This window comes from Canis lupus, chromosome 1, assembly GCF_011100685.1.
Source record: "Canis lupus familiaris isolate Mischka breed German Shepherd chromosome 1, alternate assembly UU_Cfam_GSD_1.0, whole genome shotgun sequence".
Classification (NCBI taxonomy): Eukaryota; Metazoa; Chordata; class Mammalia; order Carnivora; family Canidae; genus Canis; species Canis lupus.
This window is the reverse complement of record NC_049222.1, coordinates 109,358,628-109,385,609: the sequence shown is the minus strand read 5'-3', so window position 1 is coordinate 109,385,609 and position 26,982 is coordinate 109,358,628. Positions and strand designations below refer to the sequence as shown.

Below are 26,982 nucleotides of genomic sequence, written 5' to 3'. Positions count from 1 at the left end.
CACCAATAGAGAAATGAATAAATAAACAAGTTGCAAGCTAAGAATGGACTTATTACGCGGTCAAAATGGGGGGAAAAAGGTATTTTAAAATGTATTTATAAAAACATTATTCGAAAAGCAAAACTGATAATCACCTTATTGGAACAACTGGAAAAATTTGCAAGACGACTGAGGATGATATCAGTATTACATTTCCTGCTTGCACTGTGGTCAAGAGGCATGGGATTTCCAGCTACGCCCACGGGACTCTGGGGAAAAATGCAAAGATAGGACACGGAGATGTAAATATAGACCTTTGGTGTCAGTTTCCCAAGGCTTGCCAGCCCCCACAATTGCATGAGCCAGTTTATTAAGACAAATCCCTTCCTTCCTCTCCCCTTGTTTTTTATCCTATTTTTAAAAACATATTTGTTTATTTTTTTCAGACAGACAATCTCCAGCAGACTCTCCGCTGAGCACAGAGCTGGATGCAGGGCTACATCTCAGGACCCTGAGATCATGACCTGAGCTGAAATCAAGAGCTGCTTAACCAACTGAGCCACCCAGGAGCCTTTCTTATCTCTCTCTCTCTTCCTTCCTTCCTTCCTTCCTTCCTTCCTTCCTTCCTTCCTTCCTCCCTCCCTCCCTCCCTCTCTCTCTCTTTCTTTCTTCTTCTTTTTAAAAGATTTTATTTATTTATTCATGAGAGACAGAGAGAAAGAGAGGGAGAGAGAGAGAGAGAGGCAGAGACACAGGCAGAAGGAGAAGCAGGCTCCATGCAGGGAGCCCGATGAGGGACTTGATCTGGGGTCTCCAGGATCCCGCCCCTGGTCAAAGGTGGCGCTAAACCGCTGAACCACCTGGGCTGCCCCCTTTCTTATCTTTAAAATTTTATTTATTCATTCATTCATTCATTCATTCATTCATTCATTTACACACACAAGCAGACTCTACACTGAGCCCAGAGCCCAAGGTGTGGCTGGATCCCATAACCCTGAGATCAAGACCTGAATGAAAATCAAGAGTTAGTGCTTAACCAACTGACCCATCCAGGCACCACCCCCATCCTACTCTTATTTATTTATTTATTTATTTATTTATTTATTTATTTATTTATATTTTTTAAAGATTTTATTTATTCATGAGAGAGAGAGAGACAGAGAGAGAGAGAGAGAGAGGGAGAGAGGCAGAGACACAGGCAGAGGGAGAAGCAGGCTCCATGCAGGGAGCCTGATGCAAGACCTGACCTGGGACTCTGGGATCATGCCCTGGTCCAAAGGGGGCCACTAAACTACTGAGCCACCCAGGGATCCCCATCCTACTCTTTTTTAAAGATTTTATTTTTTTAAATACACCCAACCAGAGGCTCGAACTCACAGCCTCAAGATGAAGAGTCACATGCTCCACCCACCAAGCCAGCCAAGGGCCCCTCTTTATCCTATTGTTTCTGTTATTCTTCTTTTCTCTTCTCTTCTCTTCTTTCAAGATTTCATTTATTTATTTGAGAGAGAGAGAGGAAGCATGAGTAAGGGCAGAGGGAGAGGGAGGAGCAGATTCCCCACTGAGCAGGGAGCCTGATGAGGGGCTGGATTCAGGACCTGAGATCATGACTTGAGCCCAAGGCAGATGCTTAAACAAGTAAGCCAACCAGGTGCCCCGTTCTGTTTTTCTAGACAACTCTGAGTGATTACCCACCTACCCCCCAACCCCCAAGCATATAGTGGGAGCATACTAAATAAAGCACATGGGACAAATGCAACAAGGAGTGAGTCTGTGTCAGGGGCGTACAGGAGTTGGTTTTACTCTTCTTGCCAGCTTCCAATGTAAGTCGGGAATTACGTCAAAATAAAAAGTTGTAAAAAAAAAAAAATTCTGAGAAGTTCATAATTTCACCAAGGCATAGCAAACATTAAGAAGCTATGATCTGGGGTGCCTGGGTGGCTCAAGCGGTTAAGCATCTGCCTTCAGCTCAGGTCATGATCCTAGAGTCCTGGGATTGAGCCCCTGGTGGAGCTCCCTGCTCAGCGGGGAGCCTGCTTCTCCATCTCCCTCTGCCCCTCCCCCTGGCTTGCACTCTCTCTTTCATAAATAAATAAATAAATAAATAAATAAATAATAAATAAATAAATAAATAAAATCTTAAAAATAAAAGAACCCATAATTTAAGACAATACACAACTTTCGTTCAAAATCCAAAAAATAAAAATTTAAAAAACATCAAGGGGGTGTGGCCTGGCTTTCAGGGTTTCTCCTAGCTGAGCGCCGCCTTGAGGTCAGAGTCAGTATAACAACACCGCCTCTCAACCAGCACCAAATCCCTCACAAATTTACCCTCTAAATCCATTTAGCAGCGATCACAACTTGTGAAACATTGTGCACCCGCGTGTCTGTCCCCAAACGCAGATATCACCCTTGTAAAAGTCTAGCTGAACACACTCCAAACTCCATAGGAGTTTCAGAAGGCTGGAATGGAGATTGGTCACTTTTTAGTTTTTAAAAAAAATTTTGGTAGACGTAGTGCATTTCTGCATTATTCAGATATTTGCAGTGCTCATGGATTACCTTTGTCGCGAAAAGAAAGCTAGATATTTGCAAGGTTGAAGGGTGCTGTAGAAAATGATGTTTGTGGAAGGAAAGACCTGGGTGCTATATTCCGGAGCTGCTGGCGGAGCACAGGAAAAACGAGCCTGTCTCTGTGCTCATTGACAACCATGCTCCTCGCGGTAGGCTAAGAAAGGTTCCCGATGGGTGCGCCTGGGTGACTCGGTGCTTGAGCATCTGCCTTGGGCTCAGGTCATGATCCCTGGGTACTGGGATCCAGTCCCGCATCCAGCTCCCCCTAGGGAGCCTGCTTCTCCCTCTGCCTGTGTCTCTGCCTCTCTGTCTCTCATGAGTAAATAAATAAAATCTTAAAGAAAAGAAAAAAGGTTTCTGATGGTGTCCACACCCTAATTCCTAGAACCCACTGCTTGACTTTATTTGTAAAAGGGACTTTGCATTTCTGTTAAGGATCTTGAAATGGGAAGTTATGCTTTATTATCCAGGGGGACCTAAAATAGAATCACAAGATCCTTATATGGAAGAAGCAGAGGGAGTTGGGGACACACAGTAGGAGAGAGGAAGATGTGACCACAGAGGCAGAAATTGGAGTGACCGCACAAGCCAAGGAATGCTGGGGGTCACAGGAAGCTGGAAGGAGCAGGAACTGATTCCCCTCTAGTGCCTGTGGGGAGCACGGTCCTACTGTCACCTTCATTTCGGACCCCTGGCTTCAAATCTGGGAAAGGATACATTTCTGGGTTTGTTTACTTGTTTGTGTTTGTTTATAGGTCAACTCCTTGCCAGATGTGAGGCTCCAACCCGTGACCCAGAGATCAAGAGTCGCATAGCTCTACCAGCTGAGCCAGCCAGGCACCCCCTGCTTCTGGTGTTTTAAACCACTCCATTTGTGGCATTTTGTTACAGCAGCCACAGCAAACAAATAAATATAGGATCCTTCCTAGCCCCAGGCTCCAACATGTCTCGAGAGAACTCAGAATGAAGCCGGAAGGGATGCTTGTGGCTCAGGGGGTGCCAACTTCAAAACCCAAGGAAGGAGGATTTAACGGTCCCTGGTCCCTGCGGCTGGGCCACCTCCGCACACCTGTTTTGCTTCTCTGGGTTTCAGGGCAACCTGGCCGGGAGGCTGGGGCTCAAATCCCTGCTCCCCAGAACCCCAGAGGGAGTCTGAGCCAGCTGGATCTCTGAGCTTTCCTGCAGCTGCTGGGGCCCCTAGAAAGTCCCAAGTGGGGAAACTGAGCCCAAGAGAGGTGCCGAGCCTAGAACAGGATGAGGTGGGGGCTCTTCTATCTGGATTCCACCCTCCTCGGGCCAGGGACTTCCACAGTTTTGCAAGCCCAGCCTCCCTCCTCTGACTGGAAGGAGGTGTTGAGAGCGCTCTCTGAGCGAGTGCCCCACGGAAGCAGCCCCAGATGGGGTGCCCAGTACGCAGACCAATGAGAGCCCCACAGGGGGAAGGCTGGTCATTTCCTCCTGCGATTTGCACCCTCCCCTGGGGCTTAAAAACCACAGTGTGTGGGCAGGAGGGACCTTTGATCAGCGGGGATCCCGGGAGACCTGAACATGGTGAGTTCCCCAGAGGGATGGGGGGCCCAGGCATCATCTCCCTCCTCTCACTCCTTGCTGGTCCCTCTCCTGCCCACCTCTCCCCTTCCAACTCTTTCCCCCTTTCCTCCTTAATCTCTCCACCTCCACTTCTCCCCCTCCTCCCCTCCGATCCTCCCCTCTGGACCTGGTGGGGGGCGGATGCAGCTAAGAAGGAAGGTGGTCAAGGGATTATAGAGTCGCAGCAATGCCATCCGGCTGGGATCCCAAAGGTCCCCAGGGCAGGAAACCCGTGTGTTGGGTCTGATTAGATGACACCCTTCCTCAAACGGTCAGATCCAGGAGAGGTCTTTCTGGCAGCAGGCAGCAGAACGGCAGGAGCCAAGGTCCGGGGGCTGCAAGGAGCCGGCTTGGGAGAAAGATAGGGACTCCCTGGGACATTCAGATGTTCTAAACCGTACAGACAGGGAAACTGAGACCCAGGCAGGAGCACAGATGGCCCGGGTCCCTCAGTGGTTGGTGGCAGACCCAGGCTGCCCCCACGGATTCTCTGGGGGTCAGAGGGAGACTGTGTCTGGGCTCAGGGAGGGACCCCCGTGCACACCTGTGCCCCCAGGTCTGGGTTCGAGAGAGGCACGGCTGTGATTTGGTACCTGCCTCGCTAGACGTTTTTGTCTTGCTTCATCTTTTTTGAAAGAGGAAACGGAGGACACATTAGCTGCCCAGGGAGGGGCTTGGCATTGCCTCACCCGTTTTTGAGACCTGGCCGGGACCCACAGGACTTTGAGACGCCAACTATTTGGCTTCGACTTCTTTTCCTTTCCATCAGATGGTCCCAAATGCCGAAGGGTATTCAGTGAAAAGTCGCTCTCCCCACCCAGCCCTGGGGCCTCGGGCTCCTTGCCACAGCCCCTGGAGGCAACTTTGGGCACAAGTGTGTGTTGGATGCTTCCAGAAACGGTCTGCTGGTGCTCAAGGTCAGATGTGCAGGGAGTAGTTTGACATGGGGGCAAATTGAAATAAGCTTCAAATCCTGCCTCTCCTGTGTCATAGATGAGGAGGCTCGGCTTTTCTGGGCTTCCTTCTCTTTATGTTGAAGATGGGAGGTTGGGTAACAATCTGACAGAATTAGATCCCACATCTTAAGATCATTGAGAGAATTAAATAACACACGGAAGGCTCTTACAGCATGGCATACAGTTGGCGCTCAATGCATGTGACATATCTATGTCCTTTCTCCCCTTTGCAAATAGAAGTACAGTCTACACATTAGCCTACATCTTGCTTTCTTCATGAATAACGTAGAGTATTATTAACCAGTATTTATTGAGCGCTTACTGCATGCCCAGCCCTGTGCTCTGCTCTTTACATTTACATCTGCGTGGGATGTATTATTTGTTTTTGTTTTTAAAAGATTTTATTTATTCATGAGAGACACACACACACAGAGAGAGAGAGAGAGAGAGAGAGAGAGGCAGAGACATAGGCAGAGGGAGAAGCAGGCTCCATGCCTCCCTGCTGAGCCACCCAACTGTTCTAATCCCTGTGTATTTCAAGGGAATTCCTTCCTTCCTTCTTTCTTTCTTTTTTTTTTTTAAGGTTTTATTTATTTATTCATGAGGGACACAGAGAGAGAGAGAGAGAGAGGCAGAGACACTGGCAGAGGGAGAAGCAGGCTCCCTGCAGGGAGCCCGATGTAGGACTCGATCCTGGGTCCCCAGGATCACACCCTGGGCCGAAGGCAGGCGCTAAACCGCTGAGCCACCCAGGGATCCCCCTCCTTCTTTCTTTTTATCAGCTTCGTAATAGTCTACCGTGAGGGTCCACTCCCTCTCAATGGAGATTTTGGTTGTTTTCCATATCTTGTCCTTTATTTTTTTTTTATAATGATGAAAACTTTTATTTTGTAAAATTTTGAAAATATGGAAAAATAGACAAAGTATAATTACCCATTATTCCCCCACTGTAATAGTTGGATGCTTTAACAAAAATTTTTATTTAAATTCAATTTGCTGGGGATCCCTGGGTGGCTCAATGGTTTAGCGCCTGCCTTTGGCCCAGAGCATCATCCTGGAGTCCTGGGATCAAGTCCCACATCAGGCTCCCTGCGTAGAGCCTGCTTCTCCCTCTGCCTGTGTCTCTGCCTCTCTCTGTCACTGTGTCTCTCATGAATAAATAAATAAAATCTTTAAAAAATAAATAGATAAATAAAAAATTAAAAATAAATAAAAATAAATAAATAAATTCAATTTGCCAACATTTGGTAGAACACCCAGTGCTCATCCCATATTTTGTCTTTATTTTTTATTTTTTTAAAGATTTTATTTATTTATCCATGAGAGACACAGAGGGATGCAGAGAAAGAGGCAGAGACACAAGCAGAGGGAGAAGCAGGCTCCACCCAGGGAGCCCGATATGGGACTTGATCCCGGGACCCCAGGATCACACCCTGGGCCGAAGGCGGCGCTAAACTGCTGAGCCACCCGGGCTGCCCCCATATTTTGTCTTTATTTATTATTATTATTTTTAAAGATTTTATTTATTTATTCATGATAGTCACACAGAGAGAGAGAGAGAGAGAGAGAGGCAGAGACATAGGCAGAGGGAGAAGCAGGCTCCATGCACCGGGAGCCCGATGTGGGATTCGATCCCGGGTCTCCAGGATCGCGCCCTGGGCCAAAGGCAGGCGCTAAACCACTGCGCCACCCAGGGATCCCCCATATTTTGTCTTTAAAACCAAAATTAAGGGATGCCTGGTGGCTCAGTGGTTGAGCATCTGCTTTCAGCTCAGGTCGTGATCCCAGGGTCCCAGGTTCGAGTCCCGCATCAGGCTCTCTGCATGCAGCCTGCTTCTCCCTCTGCCTGTGTCTGCCTCTTTCTGTGTGTCTCTCATGAATAAATGAATAAAATATTAAAAACAACAACAACAACAAACCAAAGTTAACATCTTTGGCTCCAAGTCTGGGTTTCCAGAACCGCAAAGACCGTGTCCATTGAATTTTAATGGATCTTGCCAGAAATATATCAACGGATGTTTCCCATCTGCGGCGCATGAGAGGGTCTGCCTGAACCCCATCTGCACGGTCACATCATGCTTTTTTATTTTTGCCAGCCCACGAGGTTGCAGTTCAGTGCAACCTCAGAGGATCTGGAAGCTTGTGTTTTTTATGGGTTTTAAAAAAAATGTAAGTGTTTTGGGGTCACAGAGGTCATGCGATTCAAGAAAATCAATCTGAGTCAAGATGCCTGCCCTAATTCTCATATCCTATTTCTCAGAGGCTCCAACCTCCAATAGCTCCGGGTGGTTCTGTGGGTGCGCTATTTAGAGATGTGTGGATGGAGGAGCAGGAAGGGGTGGGGGGGGGGTCAGAGGAGCAGACCTTGCCTTCTGGGTACTTATGGGCTCTGACAGCATTCCTAAGGTCTGTTCTTTCCACTTTATTTTTTTAAATATTTTATTTATTCATGAGAGATACAGAGAGAGAGGCAGAGACAGAGACAGAGGGAGAAGCAGGCTCCACCGAGGGAGCCTGACTTGGGACTCGATCCCCGGTCTCCAGAATCAGGCCCTGGGCTGAAGGCAGCGCTAAACCACTGAGCCACTCGGGCGGCCCTGTTCTTTCCACTTTAATGTGGGCACAGTTGGCAGGACTTCCCCTACCAGGGGCCAGAGAGAGCGGCGAGGGCGCGGGGCCTGGCTTACCACGCACCAGCTGCACCACCATGTCCGAGTCACGCCTCTCATCTTACCACCAGAGGATCTTTCTAACCTAACCCTCACCCTCACCCTAACCCTCACCTTCACCCTAACCCTAACCCTCACTCTAACCCTCACCCTAACCCTGACCCTCACCCTCACCCTAACCCTAACTGAAACAAATCTAGTCCCTCTACGGCTCAAAGACCACCCATGGCTCCCATGGATCAAATACAACATCTTTAACATGACTATGGGTGGATCTTCCAACCTGGTCTTGGCCACCCGCTGGCTTTCCTTTATTTTCTGGTGGTAGCCTCTTCCCTGGCTCTCTCCGTATGGCTTTGGCTTTGAATGCACGCCCCCACTCCCGACCCACTCAGAGAGGGCTCGAGCTCTCAGAAGTTCTCTCCTCCCTCTGCCACTGGCTACCTGCGGGGAGGACTTGGGAAGCAATCTTAAGCGCTAAGGGTAGCTATAGTTTTTTCCATCTGTGAAATGGGTGTTGCAACTCTCATAGGGTTGCTCTCTCTGTGGATTCAATGAGCTAACACAGGCAAAGGGCTTAGAACAGAGCTTGATGATTATATTGCTAATCTTTTTTTTTTTTAAGATTTTATTTATTTATTCATGAGAGACAGAGAGAGACAGAGACATAGGCAGAGGGAGAAGCAGGCTCCATTCAGGGAGCCCAACGCAGGACTCGGTCCCAGGACCCTGGGATCACTCTCTGAGCCGAAGGCAGACGCCCAATCCCTGAGCCACCTGGGCGCCCTATGATTGCTTTTCTTAGAAGTACTGTGTCTTCTCCTTCACCCTGTGCTGTGATCCGTTTGTATCTCCTCACGGCCACCACGCTGGTGCAAGCCACCACTGCTGCTCACCTCACCTGGACACTTCCACTCTCCTCTTCTTCCCAGATTCTGCCCTGGAGCCCTTCCTGCCCACAGTAGACAAGGGCTCTTAAAGTGGGCCCGTGACAGTCACTTGGGTGGCTTCATTGGTACAGTGTGTGGCTCTTGATCACAGGATCGTGGGTTTGAGCTCCACGTTGGGAGTTAGAGGTTACTTAAAATCTTCGGGAAAAAAAAAAAGAAAGCCAGGCTTCTGAACTTAGGAACGATAGTATCCCACCCTTCTGGTTGCTGGGACTTTAAGGACTTATTAGTTAATTAGTGAACTAACACGTGGGAAGGGCTTAAAACAGTGCCTGGCGCTGAGTGGCCCCTTCGGACCCCCAGACCTGTGATTGGGCAGCCCCTAGCCACATGTGGTTATGGAAGTGTACTTAAACTGACATAATTGAGGGGCACCCGGGTGGCTCAGCGGTTGAGTGTCTGCCTTCAGCCCAAGATGTGATCCTGGGGTCACGGGATCGAGCCCCACATCGGGCTCCCTGCAGGGAGCCTGCTTCTCCCTCTGCCTATGTCTCTGCGTCTCTCTCTGTGTCTCTAATGAATGGATAAGTAAAAACTTAAAAAAAAAATAAACTGACACAATTGAAAATTCAGTTCCTCAGGCACAGAGCCACATATGGCTGGTGGCCACCGTCAAAGACGCGCCGGCAGTGCAGAAAGTTCTATTGGCTGGGGCTGCAGCCCGTCCTCCCCCCACACTGGGCTGGGCTCTCTATCAAACACTTGAGTCCTCCCCACTTGGCGGTCTGTTTGTCTCTCCTTGTAGACCAACAGGTGCCAGGTGGGTCAGGAACTGTCCCCCAGGCGGTTGACATTAGTGCGATAAAGAAATCTGCTTAGACTTGTCCTAGAGGTGGGGAACTGCAAATTCTTTTCTATTTGTCTTTATAGTATCTGTTTCTTGGAATGGGCAGTGCACTCACTGGTATGGTTCCTCATATAAGAGGAAGAAAAATATAGACATATACCGTGAAATGCTTCCTTTCAATATCTGCCCCCCACCCCCACTCCCACCCCCACCCCCTACAACCCAGCCCCCACCCCCATGCCCTCTGCCCAGCGCAACCGCTGGTACAAGCTTCCTCTGTCTACTTCTAGAGCTGCTCTGGAGAGAGAGACAGGTACAGGCTAGAAGTAGAGACAGAGATACAGAGGAGGAAAGGAGGGAGGGAGAGAGAGAGAGAGAGGGAGGGAGGGAGGGAGGGAGAGTCTTCTTTTGTAGGTAGGCTGCTTTATACACCATCTGGTCCTTGCTTGTTATTATTTTTTTAAGATTTTATTTTATTTACAGTATATTTTTAAAGATTTTATTTATTTATTTATTTTGAGAGAGAAAGAGAGAGAGAGGGAGCGCATGGGTCAGGGGATAGCAGACTCCCTGCTGAGTGGGAAGGCCTACGCTGGGCTCCATCCCAGGACCCCTGGGATCATTCATGCAGAAAGCAGACACTTAACCGCCGCCGCCGCCGCCAAGCCACCAGGCGTCCCTTCTTGTGGTTTTAAGTCATCTCCACACAATGTGGGGCTCAAAGCCACAATCCGGAGATCAGGAGTTGCACTCCCCACTGAGCCAGCTGGGCAACGCCCTCCAGGCTCCCATCCTTGCTTTTATATGTTCCCCTAGATCTCAGAGCTCCTTTCACATTGGTTCATAAACATCCCATTCTTTCAGATAGTTGCATAGCATTTTGTTGTTGCAAATGTGCCATCAAGTAATTTAGTCAATCCCCTCTTGCTGGACACTCCAGTTATTTCCCATCCTTTTAGGGATGCTGCAAGGGCAGAACTTTTCAAGCCTCTTGCACTGGAGGATCCTGAAAGCCACAGGGTGTTAGAATCAGCATTTTTTTTTCTGCCCTCATGAAGTCAGTGAAAGGCAAGGGGCCCCCATGAGCTCAGGCCAGGAAGGAGCTTTGTCAGTGGGGATGAACACTCCCTTTTTGGAGTTTGAGTCACTCTGCAGCCAAGGAGGGTTGGGAGTTCATGGAACCAGCAGCAAAAGCTTCCTTTACTGCATCCAGGGCAGACACTCACAATATTGAGCAACCACTAAGGTACAGAGGCCCGGGGAGCTGGGCTAGGGCCTCCTGCTGGGCCTGGCATTAACTCTTTAGTAACTGGAGCATGGGGATGGAGTGGGGGAGTGGAGGGATGGGGCAGGTGGGTCCCAGAAGAAATGGGAAGAAGCCAGGGTGCAGAGGGTGGGGGTGGGGGTGATGGCAGGGGTCAGGCTCCCGGCAGGGGCTCTTCACCAATAGAAGTATTTCAACAATTTGAATTTTCTATTTTGAAAAATTTTCACACTTACAGAAACATTGGAAGACTAACAAAGTACTCCCATATACTCTTTACCCAGAGTCTCCAAATTTGCTTTATCAATCATCTGACTATCTATCGATCTCTATCTATCATCTGTTTTCCTGAGCAATCTGAGAGTAAGCTGTAGGCATCACGCCCTCTGGCCCTTAAATACTTTAGCGTTTATTCCTTAAGAACAAGGAGCATCACCAGCCTGAGCAGAGCAGTTATCGCTGTTGGGGCAGCCCGGGTGGCTCATGGTTTAGCGCCGCCTTCGGCCCAGGACCTGATCCTGGAGACTCGGGATCGAGTCCCACATCGGGCTCCCTGCATGGAGCCTGCTTCTCCCTCTGCCTCTTCCTGTGTCTCTGCCTCTCTCTCTCTTTCTCTCTCTGTGTGTGTCTCATGAATAAATAAAATCTTAAAAGAAAAGAAAAGTAACATTTGGTGGGACGTTATTGTCTAGGCTACAGACCATATGCAAACTTGCTCAGATGTTCGGGTACGCCCTTTGCGGTGAATAGGTGTCTCCAGCTCTGGACTCCAGCCCAGGATGTCACATCCCATTTGGTTGTCCTGCCTGTGTGGTCCCCATTCAATGGGGAACAATCCCTTACCCCTCCCTTGGCTTCGTGACACTGGCGTTTTTTACTAAGATTTTATTAATTATTATTATTATTTATTAGTAATACTATTAATACTAATAAATAATAATTGTTATTATTTATTCATGAGAGACGCAGACATAAGCAGAGGGAGAAGCAGGCTACCCGTGGGGAGCCCGATGCGGGACTCAATCCCACGACCCCAGGAATCACGCCCTGAGCCAAAGGCAGATGCTCAACCCCTGAGCCACCCAGGCATCCTGCATTTTTTTTTTTTATGTAAAATTCACATAACATCGAATTCATCATTTTCACATGTATGATGCAGTAGCATTTGTAGTACGTTCACTCTGTGACTCAGCCATGTCCTCTGTTTCTAGAACATCATCAAAAGAAGTACACACTGCAGCTCACCTCATTCCTTTTTATGGCTGAATCATCTCTTAGGGCTTGGCTGGACCCCACCCCAATCATCCTGTCATCGGCTGACAGGGACATTCCCCCTTTGAGTGATGTGATCACGGATATGGCTCTACCGGCAGGAAGCCCGGGGCCACCAGCCTGGCCCACCTTGGGACAACATAAAGGGACTAAGATAAAACGGAGTGGCTTAGGGGAAAGCTCTGAGCTCGTCCATAATCACAATATCGAGAAACTGATCCTATTGGTTGTCCTTTCTTGTCCTGCGCTGCGAGCCAGGCACTCGGCCGGGTGTCCGAGCAGTTGTCACAGTTGTCGTCTTATATAATCCGCAGGGTGGTGTGCTGTCTGGCTCCAAAGATTTCTGTAATGATCATTTCTCTTCCTCTCTGTCTCCTTTGCCTGGGTTGGTGACAAAGTGGCCTTCGGGGATGTGCTAGCTCTAGGGGTCACAGAGCTCACCACTGTAGGGTTCCCCCTCCGTCCACAGCCCCACTCGGAAATAGCCGGGCGCAGCCTGCCTGGGTTTGCGTGCCAGCCTACCCAGGTGTGAATTCCTGACCTGGAACAGGCTATCTACCTTCCTGTGCCTCTGTCTCCTCATCAAGAAAGTGGGTGTATGGGGTGCCTGGGTGGCTCAGCGGTTGAGCTTCTGCCTTTGGCCCAGGTCATGATCCTGGGGTCCCGGGATCGAGTCCCGCATGGAGCTCCCAGCATGGAGCCTGCTTCTCCCCCTGCCTGTGTCTCTGCCTCTCTCTCTCTCTCTCTCTGTCTCTCATGAATAAATAAATAAAATCTTTAAAAAAAAGAAGTGGGCATATTAATAGGACCAACTTTTAGTGTCGTGGGCAGGACTGGAAGAGCTAATGCCGTGTCGGGCACATGTCCTAAGTGCTGTATTCAATCTGGATGCTTTGGTGTGATCGTGCCACGGGGATTCGTCTGCTGTGGCTGGTGCCTCTGGGACATGGACTTGCCTACAAGGCTCTCTCCAGCTCAGCTGCTACTCCCAGACGCCTTCTGTCTTGGGGGCCATGGTCCTCCCAGCCAGTCTGCTTGGGAGGAAGCTCAGGACCCCTCTGCTCTTCGTGTTATTTTATTATGGAGAACTTCAAACATACAGAAGTAGAGAGAATGGTACTGGGAACCCTGGTGTCCCCATCACCCTGCTTCAACAATATTTTGCTGTTCTTCGTCACCCATGGCCTTCCTCTCCCCTCCTGTCTCCTGTCTCCTGTCTCCCAGCTATTTCTTTTGCTGGAGTGTTCTATTTTATTTTGTTTTTGAAAAAAAATTTTAAGGTCTTTAAATTTTGGGGGGGGGGGGGCACCTGGGCGGCTCAGTCAGTTAAACATGGGACTCTGGATTTTGGCTCAGGTCGTGATCTCAGGGTCGAGAGATTAGGCCCTGTGTAGGGTTCCAAGCTGGGTGAGTAGCCTGCTTGGGATTTTCTCTCTCTTCCTCTCCCTCTGCCCCTCTCCCCCAACCTCTGTTCATGTGCATGCGTGTGGGCACACCCCCTCTTTAAAAAAGAAAATAAAAAGTTTTTTAAATGGTTATAAAATAACCTCTACACCCATCAAGGGGCTCAAACTTACAACCCTGAGATCAAGAGTTGCATGCTCTACCCACTGAGCCAGCCAAGCACTCCACTATTGGAGTATTTTAAAGTAAATCCAAAACATCCTATTTCACTTGCTATTTACCTTTATCAGAAACAGCCTTCCCACTCCTTTAAATTTTTAAAAAGATTTTATTTTATTTTTTTTATTTTTATTTATTTATTTATTTATTTTTAAATTTATTTATGATAGGCACACAGTGAGAGAGAGAGAGGCAGAGACACAGGCAGAGGGAGAAGCAGGCTCCATGCACCGGGAGCCCGATGTGGGACTCGATCCCGGGTCTCCAGGATCGCGCCCTGGGCCAAAGGCAGGCGCCAAACGGCTGCGCCACCCAGGGATCCCCTTATTTTATTTTTTTAAAGATTTTACTTATTTATTCATGAGAGACACACACAGAGAGGCAGAGACACAGGCAGAGAGAGAAGCAGGCTCCCTGCGGAGAGCTCGATGTGGGACTCGATCCCAGGACCCCAGGATCATGACCTGAGCCAAAGGCAGACGCTCAACCACTGAGCCACCCAGGTGCCCCTTGCTCCTTTTTTTTAAAAACATGAATACAAAACCACATCACACTCAATAAAATTAGCACCGATTCCTTACTATTGTCAAATACCCCACTTCATTTTTGAGTGTCCTGGATTGTCTCAAAAATGTCTGATTTTGGGATCCCTGGGTGGCACAGCGGTTTGGCGCCTGCCTTTGGCCCAGGGCGCGATCCTGGAGACCCGGGATCGAATCCCACGTCGGGCTCCCGGTGCATGGAGCCTGCTTCTCCCTCTGCCTGTGTCTCTGTGCCTCTCTCTCTCTCTCTGTGACTATCATAAAAAAAAAAATGTCTGATTTTGCAATTGATTCTTCCAATCAGGATCCAAATGAGGTCTCTGTGTTACCTTTGCTTGATACGCCTCTAAATCTTTTTTTTTTTTTTTAAATTTATGATAGTCACACAGAGAGAGAGTGAGAGAGAGGCAGAGACACAGGCAGAGGGAGAAGCAGGCTCCATGCACCAGGAGCCCAACGTGGGACTCGATCCCGGGTCTCCAGGATCGCGCCCTGGGCCAAAGGCAGGCGCCAAACCGCTGCGCCACCCAGGGATCCCTCTAAATCTCTTTAAATAGTGAACGTTTCCTTCCCTCTTTCGGATGGCGGGAGGGCGGGCATTATGGTCGGGATGCGGTGGGGAGAGGAAGTACTTGCATTCCTTCAGGAATCGGCAGGCAGTAGGTTCGCCTTAGTCCTTCTTCTTCTTTCTTTCTTTATTTCTTTTCTTTCTTTCTTCTTTCTTCTTTCTTTCTTTCTTTCTTTCTTTCTTTCTTTCTCTTTCTTTCTTTCCTTCTTTCTTTCTTCTTTCTCTTTCCTTCCCAATGCCATTTATCTGTGGGAGAAAACAGACTATTTGTCCTGTAGGGTTTCCTGTGGTCTGACTGGGCTGATCTTGTGCCTGTGGTGTTATTTGTCATGTTCCTCTCTCCCCTGCTTTTCCTGTGGACTGGTAGTTTTTGTTTTTGTTTTTTTGAGAGAGAGAGAGCATGAGAGAGTGGAAGGAGGAGGAGAGGGAGAGAGAGAGAATCCCAAGCAGGCTCCACACCCTGTGCAGAGTCCGACATGGGGGTCCATCCCACGACCCTGAGACCACCACCTGAGCCGAAACCAAGAATCAGATGCTCAACTGGCTGAGCCACCCAGGCGCCCCAAGACTGGTAACTTTTGATCTAGAACCTTGATTAGACTCACAATTATTTATTTGGCAAGAATTACTTCATAGGTGGTGCTGTGTTCTTTCCAATGCCTCACATCCGAAAGAACAGAATATCCGATTGTCCCTCTTTGGATGCTGAGGTGGATTGGCCAGTTTGGGCTATGAGTCCAGCCTATTTATTGTAAAGTTCCCATCTGCCTTTCACCCGATGGTTTTATCAGATGTTGTTCACCATCCAGACCCATTATTTCCTGAATTCTGAAGTTCCTTCTGCAGATATTATTCTTAGGTTTTTCTCTGAAGGAAGGTTTCCCACATTGACTTTGGATTCCCCTTAATTATACTAAAGTTTCTTTACTCTTTAGTATGAGATGTTCTAGGCTCGTCTTGTATTTTTCCTGTCCCAGAACAGAAATCAGCCCTGGTTTCTTTGAATGGCAGATGGTCATTGGAGACCATAATCTGGGTGCTAAGGTCCTCAATGTCCTTGAACTCAGCCTTCTCTGTTCCTTTCATCCCTTCTACCTTCCCTCCAGCAAGGCAGAAATCTATTTCTTCTTCCCATTTCTCATTCTTCCTCCTGGTCTGTCACCAAATATTTTCCCTCTGCAGTTTTATTTATTTTTTAAAGGTTTATTTATATATTCATGGGAGACACACACACACACACAGAGAGAGAGAGAGAGAGGCAGAGACATAGGCAGGCCCCCACAGAGAGCCTGATTCGGGACTTGATCCCAGATCCCGGGCTCACACCCTGAGCTGAAGGCAGATGCCCAACCACTGAGCCACCCAGGCGTCCTGAGACTGAGGTTTTAGAGCTAGAGCTGATGAACGGCTAGGGGTCAACCAGGAAAGCAACAGAGGCATACAGCAGTAACGACACTTGCAGGCTTTGAGTAGAACAGTTGAGACCTAGTGCTGTGCCATCTGGGAATCCTAAGCTGAAGGACACATGTGTGCCCCTCTACACTTAGAAAAATATCCTCCCATAGTTTGAACCAAACAGAAAAAATAAAGCTCTACTCAACCCCCCCGAAACAAAACAAAAGAAAATGAAACCTCTGGGGATCCCTGGGTGGCGCAGCGGTTTGGCACCTGCCTTTGGCCCGGGGCGCGGTCCTGGAGACCCGGGATCGAGTCCCACGTCGGGCTCCCGGTGCATGGAGCCTGCTTCTCCCTCTTCCTGTGTGTCTCTGCCTCTCTCTCTCTCTCTGTGTGACTATCATAAATAAATTAAAATTAAAAAAAAAAAAAAAAGAAACCCCAAGCCCCAGCATCATGACTATACATAAAGCCTCGCATTGTCTGATACGTTTGCATGTCATCGTCAACCTGCGAAGACCCATCCAGCTGGGAATGCAAACTCTGGTCTGTTTGGACAGTTCCCACTGCACAATCATGCAGGGTCATAAGACAAACAACCAAAGCCGTCTGTCTTCATTTAAAATCTGGATGTTTTTTCCACCATGGGTATATTTGGGAGCATTGATTTTGGTTCTTTAAAATATTGTATCAAGATATTATTTCTTGATGACTGAAGGGTTTTTAAAAGGTTTTTAAAAAATATTTTATTTATTTATTCATAAGAGACAAAGAGAGAGAGAGAGAGGCAGAGACACAGGCAGAGGGAGAAGCAGGCTGCATGCTGGGAGCCCGATACGGGACTCCATCCTGGGACCCCGGGATCACGCCCTGAGCCAAAGGCAGATGCTCAACCACTGAGCCACCCAGGCGTCCCTAAAGGGTTTTTTTTTTTTTTAAGATTTTATTTATTTGAGAGAGAGTGAAAGAGAGAGAGCAGGGGAAGGGGCAGAGGGAGAGGGAGAAGCAGACTCTCTCCTGAGTAGGGACCCTGATGTGGGACTTGATCCCAGGACCCCAGGATCATGAGCTAAGAGCTGAAGGCAGATGCTCAACCAACTGAGTCACCCGGGGCCCCTGCCTGAGGCTTTTTGGTTCTCCGCCTCCTCACTTAATGTTGTGCCCGAGTATGTGAGATGCTGCCAAGCCACTGCCTTCTCCGGGGAGCCACTCCCAGATAGAGCTCAGAGCCTCAGTAGGTGGAAGGCAGCCAAAGAGGATGATGGTGGGGGGGGGGGGTGCAGTGGGGTAACTACCTGGTAATATCATCTCAGTTTGTTGGTGACATTAAAAATAGCTAAGAAGCAGTGTGTCATGGGTACCGTCCAGTCAGAATGCACAGTGACCACAACACTGCAGCAGGACTAGGTTTTAACCGTTTGGCTGCTAGGTCATAGAGATGTCCAGGGACATCAGGTGGCAGTGGTAGGGTGGCAGGGAGACTAATCAGCATCGAAGGGTTTTCCAATTTTATATGTGGTATGACACCCCAGCCAGCTCTCAGCCCTTGATCTCCCCATTTTCCTGGGAAGAGACCTGGGATCAGAGAAGCAAAGTGATGGGCTTCAAGACGAGTAGCTCCCATGGGCCCCTGGCACCTGTTTGCAACTCATCCTCTTCCTGCCTCTCTGATTCCCCCCAGGCCTCCATGAATTTCAGCACCCCCGAGTACCCCGACTATGGCACTGCCACCCTGGACCCCAACATATTTGTGGATGAGTCTCTCAACACCCCCAAGCTGTCGGTCCCGGATATGATCGCCCTGGTAATCTTCGTGATGGTCTTTCTGGTGGGGGTGCCAGGCAACTTCCTGGTGGTCTGGGTGACGGGTTTCGAGGTCCGGCGAACCATCAATGCCATCTGGTTTCTCAACCTGGCGGTGGCCGATCTCCTGTCCTGCCTGGCGCTGCCCATCCTGTTTTCGTCCATCGTCCAGCAGGGCTACTGGCCCTTTGGCAACGCTGCCTGCCGCATCCTGCCCTCGCTCATCCTGCTCAACATGTACGCCAGCATCTTGCTCCTGACCACCATCAGCGCCGACCGCTTTGTCTTGGTGTTTAATCCCATCTGGTGCCAGAACTACCGAGGGCCCCAGCTGGCCTGGGCGGCCTGCAGCGTGGCCTGGGCCGTGGCCCTGCTGCTGACCGTACCCTCGTTCATCTTCCGCGGGGTGCACACGGAGTACTTTCCGTTCTGGATGACGTGCGGCGTGGACTACAGCGGGGTCGGGGTCCTGGTGGAGAGGGGCGTGGCCATCCTCCGGCTGCTCATGGGCTTCCTGGGGCCGCTGGTGATACTGAGCATCTGCTACACCTTCCTCCTGATTCGGACCTGGAGCCGGAAGGCCACCCGCTCCACCAAGACGCTCAAGGTGGTGGTGGCCGTGGTGGTCAGCTTCTTTGTCCTCTGGCTGCCCTACCAGGTGACGGGGATGATGATGGCTTTGTTCTACAAGCACTCGGAAAGCTTCAGACGCGTGTCCCGCCTGGACTCGCTGTGCGTGGCCGTGGCTTACATCAACTGCTGCATAAACCCCATCATCTACGTGGTGGCCGCCCAGGGGTTCCACAGCCGCTTCCTCAAGTCGCTGCCCGCCAGGCTCCGGCAGGTGCTGGCCGAGGAGTCCGTGGGCCGGGACAGCAAGTCTATCACGCTCTCCACGGTGGACACCCCAGCGCAGAAGAGCCAGGGGGTGTGAGGGGGGCCTCCCGGCTTCCTCCTCCCACCTGTCCCTTCCCCCTCTGCTGATTTTAACCCAGCCCCTGGTGGGGAGCTGGCCTGCGAGCGAACTCCCCTCCATTCCTTCCTTCTTCCCCGCACCCGTCCTCCCTCACTTCCAGGATGAACGCGTCCCTCTGGGACCCTCAACTTTCCTTTTCCATCTGAGGACTTTGGGAAACAAGCAGAAACCAGGATTACTCGGAGCACCTCCCGAATAGCCCTATGTCTGCTGCAGGTGGAGATTGTGCATGGGACACAGTCGATACATAGAAAAGAGACAAATAGGAACATTCTAACCTTGGGGTGCCTGGGTGGCTCGGTTAAGCATCTGCCTTAGGCTCAGGTCATGATCCCAGGGTCCTGGGTTCGAGTCCTGCGTCGGGCTCCCCGCAGGGAGCCTGCTTCTCTGTCTGCCTGTGTCTCTGCATCTCTCTCTGTGTCTCTCATGAATAAATAAATAGAAATATTTAAAAAAATGAATGAATACAATCTTAAAGAAAAAGAAAGAAACAGTCTAACCTTTAAAAAAATGGTGATGTGTTTATTTTACAGAGACCTGGGGGAAAAAAAACCTAAGGAGCATCTCAAAAAGTATTCTTGTGACAGACAAAGCAAAATTCACTGGCTAAGCTTTTCTTTTCTTTTCTTTTTCTTTTTTTTTTTTTTTTTGGCTAAGCTTTTCTGAGTTGATTAAAAAAAAAAAAACAGTAAGTGAAGGTCTTACTAATCGGGTTTTGAGAAAACATATTCAGTAAAAAGATGTTCAATGGATTTGGCGAAAAGCAAGTGTGAGGACGGAGTGCCGAAGGGAGAGGCTGGGAAACATTGGTTAGGCACCTCGGGGGAAGGCGCTCATGGGGAAATTTGACTTTTGACTTTGTAAACTGCTGTTTTGTGTGTATGTCTCAAAAAAAAAAAAAGAAAAAAAAAAAGAAAAAAGAAAAAGAAAGAAAAAGAAAAAGAAAAAAGAAAACCTTTTTTCTTTTTTAGAAAGAAAGAAAATTTTAATGTCACTGTAGATACAGAGGGATCCTGTGTGCCCCTGACCTGCTGCACTATAGGGACCTCTTGCAAAATGATGTTGCAAGATCATGGCTAGGATGTTGCCATTGTTACCCTGGGGGTGTAGGACATTTCCATTACCACTGGGATCCCTCGTGATGGCCCATGTCCCTCCATCCTCCCAGCCTTGTCCTGGACCCCTGGCAACCACCATTCTGCTCTCCATATTTTGCCCTTTCAAAGGAATGCTCTATCAATCGTGTAAACTTTTGGCTTAAAAACTAGTCTGGGGGTGACTGAGGTGACTCAGTCGGTTAAGTGACCAACTTGATTTTGGCTCAGGCCATGATCTCAGTCAGGATTCTGGGATCAAGCCCTGCTTTTGGGGGGTGTCTGCACTCAGAGTGGAGTCTGCTGGAGATCCTCTCTCTCTCCCCCACTGCTCCTCCTCCTGCTCACGTGCTCTCTCCTCTCTCTCTCAAATAAATAGATAAATCTTAAAAAAAAAAAAAGAAAAAAGTAGTTTTCAGCACTTGAATAATGAAAATAAAAAAATAAACATTGTAATGTGTTATTTGTAATCAATTTTAAAACATTTCTGTGGGCACTTGGGTGGCTCAGTCAGTTAAGCGTCTGCCTTCGGCTCAGGTCATGATCTCAGGGTCCTGGGATTGAGCCCCGTGTCGGGCTCCCTGCTCAGTGGGGAGTCTGCTTTTCCCTCTGCCCTTCCCCTCTGCTTGTGATCTCTCTCTCTCACTTTGTCTCTCTCAAATAAATAAAATCTTTTTTTTCAAATAAATAGAAAATTTTGTTTCGTGTATGCATTCATTTGTGTGGATTGACTAGAAATATTGTACAGACCAGCACCACCCAGCAGAAAAATGATTGAGCTGCATGGTAGTTTTCTTTTTTTTCTTTTTTTTTTTTTTTGGTAGTTTTCAATTTACTAGTTGCCACACTGAAAAATTAAGGAGAACCATGAGCACCTGGCTGACTCAGTCGGTGGAGTGAGACTCTTGATCTAGGGGTTATGAGTTCGAGCCCCGCATCAGTAGTCTCTATTACTTAAATAAATAAACTTAAAAAAACTAAAAGGAAACAGATGAAGTCATAGTAATATATTTTATGATATAATAATGTCATGTTAACAACAATTATAGCGATGATATATTAATTATATGAATATTATATATTATACAATTATGTATTATATGAATAACAATGCTATATGTTGTATAATTATATTTATAATTAGATAATATAAAAACATAACCGTAATACAAATACAGAAAATGTATAACACATTAACAGTATATTAATGTTTGTAATATATATTAATGTATAATAATAATTATGCTATTAATATGTTTTTATTATGTTGTTATAGAATGATATTTAATATATAAAATATTAATACAGTCCATACTACATTTTGCCCAGCACAATATATCCAAAATATTTTTTGAAAGATTTTATTTATTTATTTATTTGAGAAAGAGACAGAGACCGAGACAGGGTGCAAGCAGGGGGAGGGGCAGAGGGAGAGGGAGAGAATCTCAAGCGGACTCTCCACGGAGCACGAAGCCCATCGTGAGGCTCGATCTCACAGCCCTGAGATCATGACCTGAGCTGAAATCAAGTCTGATGCTTAACTGACTGAGGCACCCAGGTGCCCCCAAGTCTTCAAAATCTTGTATATATGTTACACACAGCACGCCTCGATTCCAACTGGCCCACTTCAAGTGCTCAGGAGCCACGTGGGGCTGGACAACGTGAGTATAGCCTCGTCTTCCCTCTCTACAAGAGCAGGCTGAGTCCAGGGAACAGCCCGCGCATGGGGCGCTGGGCTGGGATCTAGCGCGATTGTGACCAAAGGTAGTTGGATCCTGCTACTCCAGTCCTGTCGCCTCTGCCTGGGGTACAATTTTTATTTAAAGACACTGTGTGGGGTCACCTGGGTGGCTCAGTGGTTGAGCATCTGCCTTTACCTCAGGTCGTGATTCCAGGGTCCGGGGATCGAGTCCCACATGGGGCTCCCCGCAGGGAGCCTGCTTCTCCCTCTGTGTCTCTGCCTCTCTCTCTGTGTGTCTCTTATGAATAAATAAATAAAATCTTAAAAAAAAAGTGAAGACACTATCTAGGGAAGTCTGGGTGGCTAGGTTGGTAAAGCATCTGCCTTCAGCTCAGGTCATGATCTCGGGGTCCTGGGATCGAGCCCCATGGCTCAGTGGGGAGTCTGCCTGAGATTCTCTGTCTCCCTGTGCCCCTCTCCAACCCCCACTTGCCTGTGTGCTCTCTCTCAAATAATAAAAAATAAGTAGAAAAAAACATAAAGACACTGAACACAGAGGACAGGTGCTTTGCTGGGCTTCTAGAAAAGGCTGTGTGTGGTTTGGGTAGTAAATGTTGATACCTGTACAGATCCCCAGGCACCACGGTCACTGGGGGAGACCTAAGCCTCAGGTCTGGGGTACCACCCTGGAAGACCCTTATGATCTTGGATGTCTCTTCTCCCTAGACAGCCAACATCTCTCCCTGCCCTCTTCCCACAGCCTGCCTCCTCCCTCTGACACCCTTTCACTTCGCCTCCACTGGCCAGAGTTTCTCTCTCTGCCCTTAAATGTTGGCTTTCTGGAGTTTTTTCTCCAATATGCTGCTCACGTTACAGCTTCACCCAGTACCTTCACAGCCCTCTCTTCAGGATACGGCCTCAGCACCTCCTGACCCCCTTCAAATTGACCTTGGCATGTTCTCCCAAGCCTTTCCCACCCCTTAAATCCCCTAAGGATTTAGGGGATCCTAAGGAAGCCCCACCATCCACCAAGCGTCCCATCTTCCTGGACCTGGGTGTCTGCCTCGCTTCCTGTCTGGTCGTCCAGCAACCGGCCTGTTTTTAAAAGGTCATCTCTGTCCCTATTCTTTTATTTTTTTGTTAAAGATTTTATTTATTTATTCATGAGAGACACAGAGAGAGAGGCAGAGACACAGGCAGAGGGAGAAGCAGGCTCCCTGTGGGGAGCCCCATGTGGGATCACGCCCTGAGCCAAAGGCAGACGCTTAACTGCTGAGCCGCCCAGGCATCTCCTCTGTCTCTATTCTACCTTATTTCAGGGTGCAACTTTCTCCAGGAAGTCCTTCTTGACTTCCTCCTCTACCCCCACCCCCCACCCCCTCTGTTCCTATCCAGCGGCCAGCCCTTCTGGTTTGGGGAATGGACTACGGGCAATGAGGTCTTTCCCTCACCCTGATTTGGGAAGGAGGCACGGTCCCAAGAGCTGGGCCCCGCAATCGTCTTCTAGAAACACTCAGAGGCCGGTGAACGGGATCCAGGTGGCTTCTCTGAGGTGCTATTGTTGAGCAGCCCTGCCCAGGAGGGAAGTGGGGTGAAGGGCCAGGCCATTGCCAAATCTGGGGTTTGGTGGATCTGCTAGGTCAACAAGTCTTGAAGAGGAAGTGGTGGGGAAAGGAAGTATGATGATTGGGTTTGGTTGAATTGGCTGTGTCCCTCCCCCACCACCTTCGAGTCCCTGGTCATCCACCCAGCCTCCTGTTCTTCAGACCAGGCTCCCCTAGGCCTGGGTCAGAGACTCCTCCCCTGCATCTGTGTCACCTGACCTTCTGAGGCATCAACACCCCCCCATCTCCGACCTTCAGGAGGGTGTCACTCCAGATTTGCATCGTCTGATGGGAATACAACGGGAGCCCCATAAGTGATCTTACATTTTCCAGCAGCTAAGCAAGAGACGAGCAAAGAGAAACAAGAAGGATCAGATGAGATTGATTTGGGTGATACATTTCACTGAACCAAATATATTTAAAATATTATCATTTCGGGGTGCCTGGGTGGCTCAGAGATTGAGCATCTCCCTTCAGCCCGGGGTGTGATCCTGGGGTCCTGGGATCGAGTCCCACGTCGGACTCCCTGCATGGAGCCTGCTTCTCCCTCTGCCTGTGTCTCTGCCTCTCTCTCTCTCTCTGTGTGTGTGTCTCATGAATAAATAAATAAAATATTTTTTAAAAATAAAATATTATCATTTCAGGATGTGATTAATACAAAAAATTATGGAGAGATTTCATGTTGCTTTTTCCTACCAATCTTTGAAATCCAGTGTGTATTTTGCATCTCAAGAGGCACCACGTTCCAAATGCCCGGTAGCCCCATGTGGCCAGCGGCTATCATACCGGACGGCCAAGGGCTAGCACTCCTTCACCCGTGTCCAGACCATCTACGAAGTCCTAACATCCAACAGCTGGAGCTCTACACGTTTAGCACTTTTGGGTTCCGATGTGACAGGCTAGATCCTATGATTCAAATAGTCTGTGAGTCACCTGTAGAATCCCTTGGGTCAAATAGCCTATGATTCCAATGTTCTAAGAGTCTGTGGTTTCAACACTGCAGCATCTTCCACCTGGATCAGCAGTCAGCAGACTCCAGCCTGGGGGCTGCATCTGGCCCCTTGCTTGTTTTCGTAAACAGAGTTTTGCTGGGAACACAGCCAGGCCTGTTCAGTCCACGGCCACTTTCATTCCACCAAGGCAGGTTGAATAGTTGAGACAGAGACCACGAGTGACTCCTTGACCAGCAAAAACTATTTACTCTTTGTTCTTTTCCTGAAAAGTTTACTGACCTCTGATGTAGATATTCAAAGATTCTAGGACAGATGGTGGTTTTACAGATATTCATTAGATTATTGTACTTGACAATAATCTTACATGGATGTGACCTACACTCTTCTGTGCATTGAGTATCACATATTAATATACATTGTTCAAAAGACACTTATTTCTCTATCTTAGGCATTCATTTACCTTTTCAGGTTTCTATAATTTTTAAAAATATTTTATTTATTCAACTATGAGAGACACAGAGAGAGAGAGAGAGAGAGGCAGAGACACAGGCAGAGGGAGAAGCAGGCCCCATGCGGGGAGCCCTATGTGAGAGTCGTTCCCGGGTCCCCAGGATCACACCCCGGGGTTGAAGGCAGTGCTAAACCGCTGAACCACCTGTGCTGCCCAGGTTTCTATAATTGTGTTAAGTTGGGTGCACCTGGCTGGCTCAGTCGGTGGAGCATGCTACTCCTGATCTTGGGGTTGTAGGTTCGAGCCCCACACTGGGGAATAGGACTTCAAAAGGAAATCTCTAAAATTTTTAAAATTAATTTAAAAATGATGTTAGGTTGAACTCTAGGAAATTGCCAAACATCATCCTGTTTTGGAGTGAGGGGGTGTAATGGCTTATTATTCATTACTTAAAAAATTAGAAAAATACGAGTCATATAACATTCACCATTAATGGCATTTAGTACATTCCCAGTGGGGTGCAACTGTCACCACTCTCTAGGTCCAGAACATTTTCATCACCCTAAAGAAACCCCATCGTGCCCCCCAGCCCCTGGCAACCACTAAACTGCTTTCTTGCTACAGATTTGCAAGAATGCAACCGATTTCGACGCATGACGTGGCAATTCCCTATGTCAACCTAACCTTCTAAGGTCTCCTTCTGGCCACCACCCCCCTTCGTCCTTGAGGAGCTGGCACTTGGTATCTTGCAGAGTGGCTGTAAAAAGGAATTCCACCTCCAGAGTGGCCCCTCTCTTTCTTTTTTTTTTTTTTTAAGATTTTATTTATTTATTCATAGACACACAGAGAGAGACAGAGACACAGACAGAGGGAGAAGCAGGCTCCATGCAGGGAACCCGATGTGGGACTCGATCCAGGGTCTCCAGGATCACACCCCAGGCTGCAAGCTGCGCCAAACCACTGCGCCACCAGGGCTGCCCCAGCCCCTCTCTTTCTATAAAACTTTCTATGAAAGTTGTGTCCTGCTTTCCACTCCCAGCCGTCTGCATCTGCACCTGCAGAGAGCCTGTCCTTGGTCCACAGCGTCTCCCAGGCCCCCAGGAAAGAGCCACAAGCACCAGGGACACCAGGAAACCTCAGAATCTGAGAAACATGCACCCCGAGACTCAGCGGCTGAAGCGTTTATGAAGCTCTAAAGATTTGAGCTGTAAACTGGAGGTCGGTAGAAATTTGCACTGATCATGGACAGTCCCCAGCCTCCACCTCTGCCACCCTCATCTCTTTCTTTTCTTTCTTTCTTTCTTCTTCTTCTTCTTCTTCTTCTTCTTCTTCTTCTTCTTCTTCTTCTTCTATTTTTTAAAAAAAATTATTTATTCATGAGAGACATAGAGAGAGGCAGAGACATAGGCAGAGGGAGAAGCAGGTTCCCTGTCAGGAACCCAATGTGGGACTCGATCTCAGGACCCCGGGATCATGACCTGAGCCAAAGGCAGACACCCAGGTGCCCACCCCCCCACCCCCCATCTCTTTTCTGAGCAGGGTGGGTCCCCATAGGGTGTGGGTGGTGAGGAGGCCTCCCAGGGCATGGCAGGAGGGGACAGAGGGGACGTGTATCTCTTTGGGAGGGTCTGGGGCCACAGCAAGGCTTAGCCAAGACCCAGGCCCCCAGGGTGGGGCCGGGAGACGTCACAGATCACGCAGTTCCAGTCTGTTGACTCAGAACAACTTCCTCTAACAACATGATTTGATTCCCTAAACAACATCAAAAGAAATGTATAACTACAGCTCCCTCAGCCCCAAAGGCCGCACAGAGAGAGAAGTATATGCGCCAACAACTGCTGAATAAGAGTTCTGAAATGGGAGAACCACTTCCTCTTGCTCAGCCTGCGTTCTGAAAATGTAAATTTTGACACCTTTCATTAGATTCTTTCCATTATCCTCAATCTACCGTGTAGGTGGCCACGTCCAGTGGGCCCAGGTAGCCGCTGCTGTTGGAGGTGCTTTCAATCTCTTCACCCGCGTCCAGCTCATGGAAAAAAAAAAAAAAAAAAAAAAAAAAAGGCCCCTGCACAGATGAGGAAGGAGAGGCCAAGAGAGGCGAGGCCCTGGATCTCAATGGTGGGCTTGGCCCGGGCCCCTCGTCATTCTGGCCTCGAGACCACATTCTCAGCCTCCGCACCTCTGCTCAGAGGGAGGTTAGGGACACGGGGCCATCAACATCTTCCCGTGATGATCAACATCTTCCTGTTTC

The 26,982-nt window shown here is 48.6% G+C and overlaps 1 protein-coding gene across 1 annotated transcript; it reads left to right on the top strand.

Moving 5' to 3' along the window:
• Window positions 1-4,086: 4,086 nt before the first annotated feature.
• Window positions 4,087-19,826, top strand: C5AR1 (complement C5a receptor 1). The gene is given in 2 exon segments (NM_001003373.1): window positions 4,087-4,104; window positions 17,851-19,826. Coding segments are annotated over 2 exon segments (1,059 nt in total). The 5' UTR covers window positions 4,087-4,101; the 3' UTR covers window positions 18,907-19,826.
• Window positions 19,827-26,982: the final 7,156 nt, after the last annotated feature.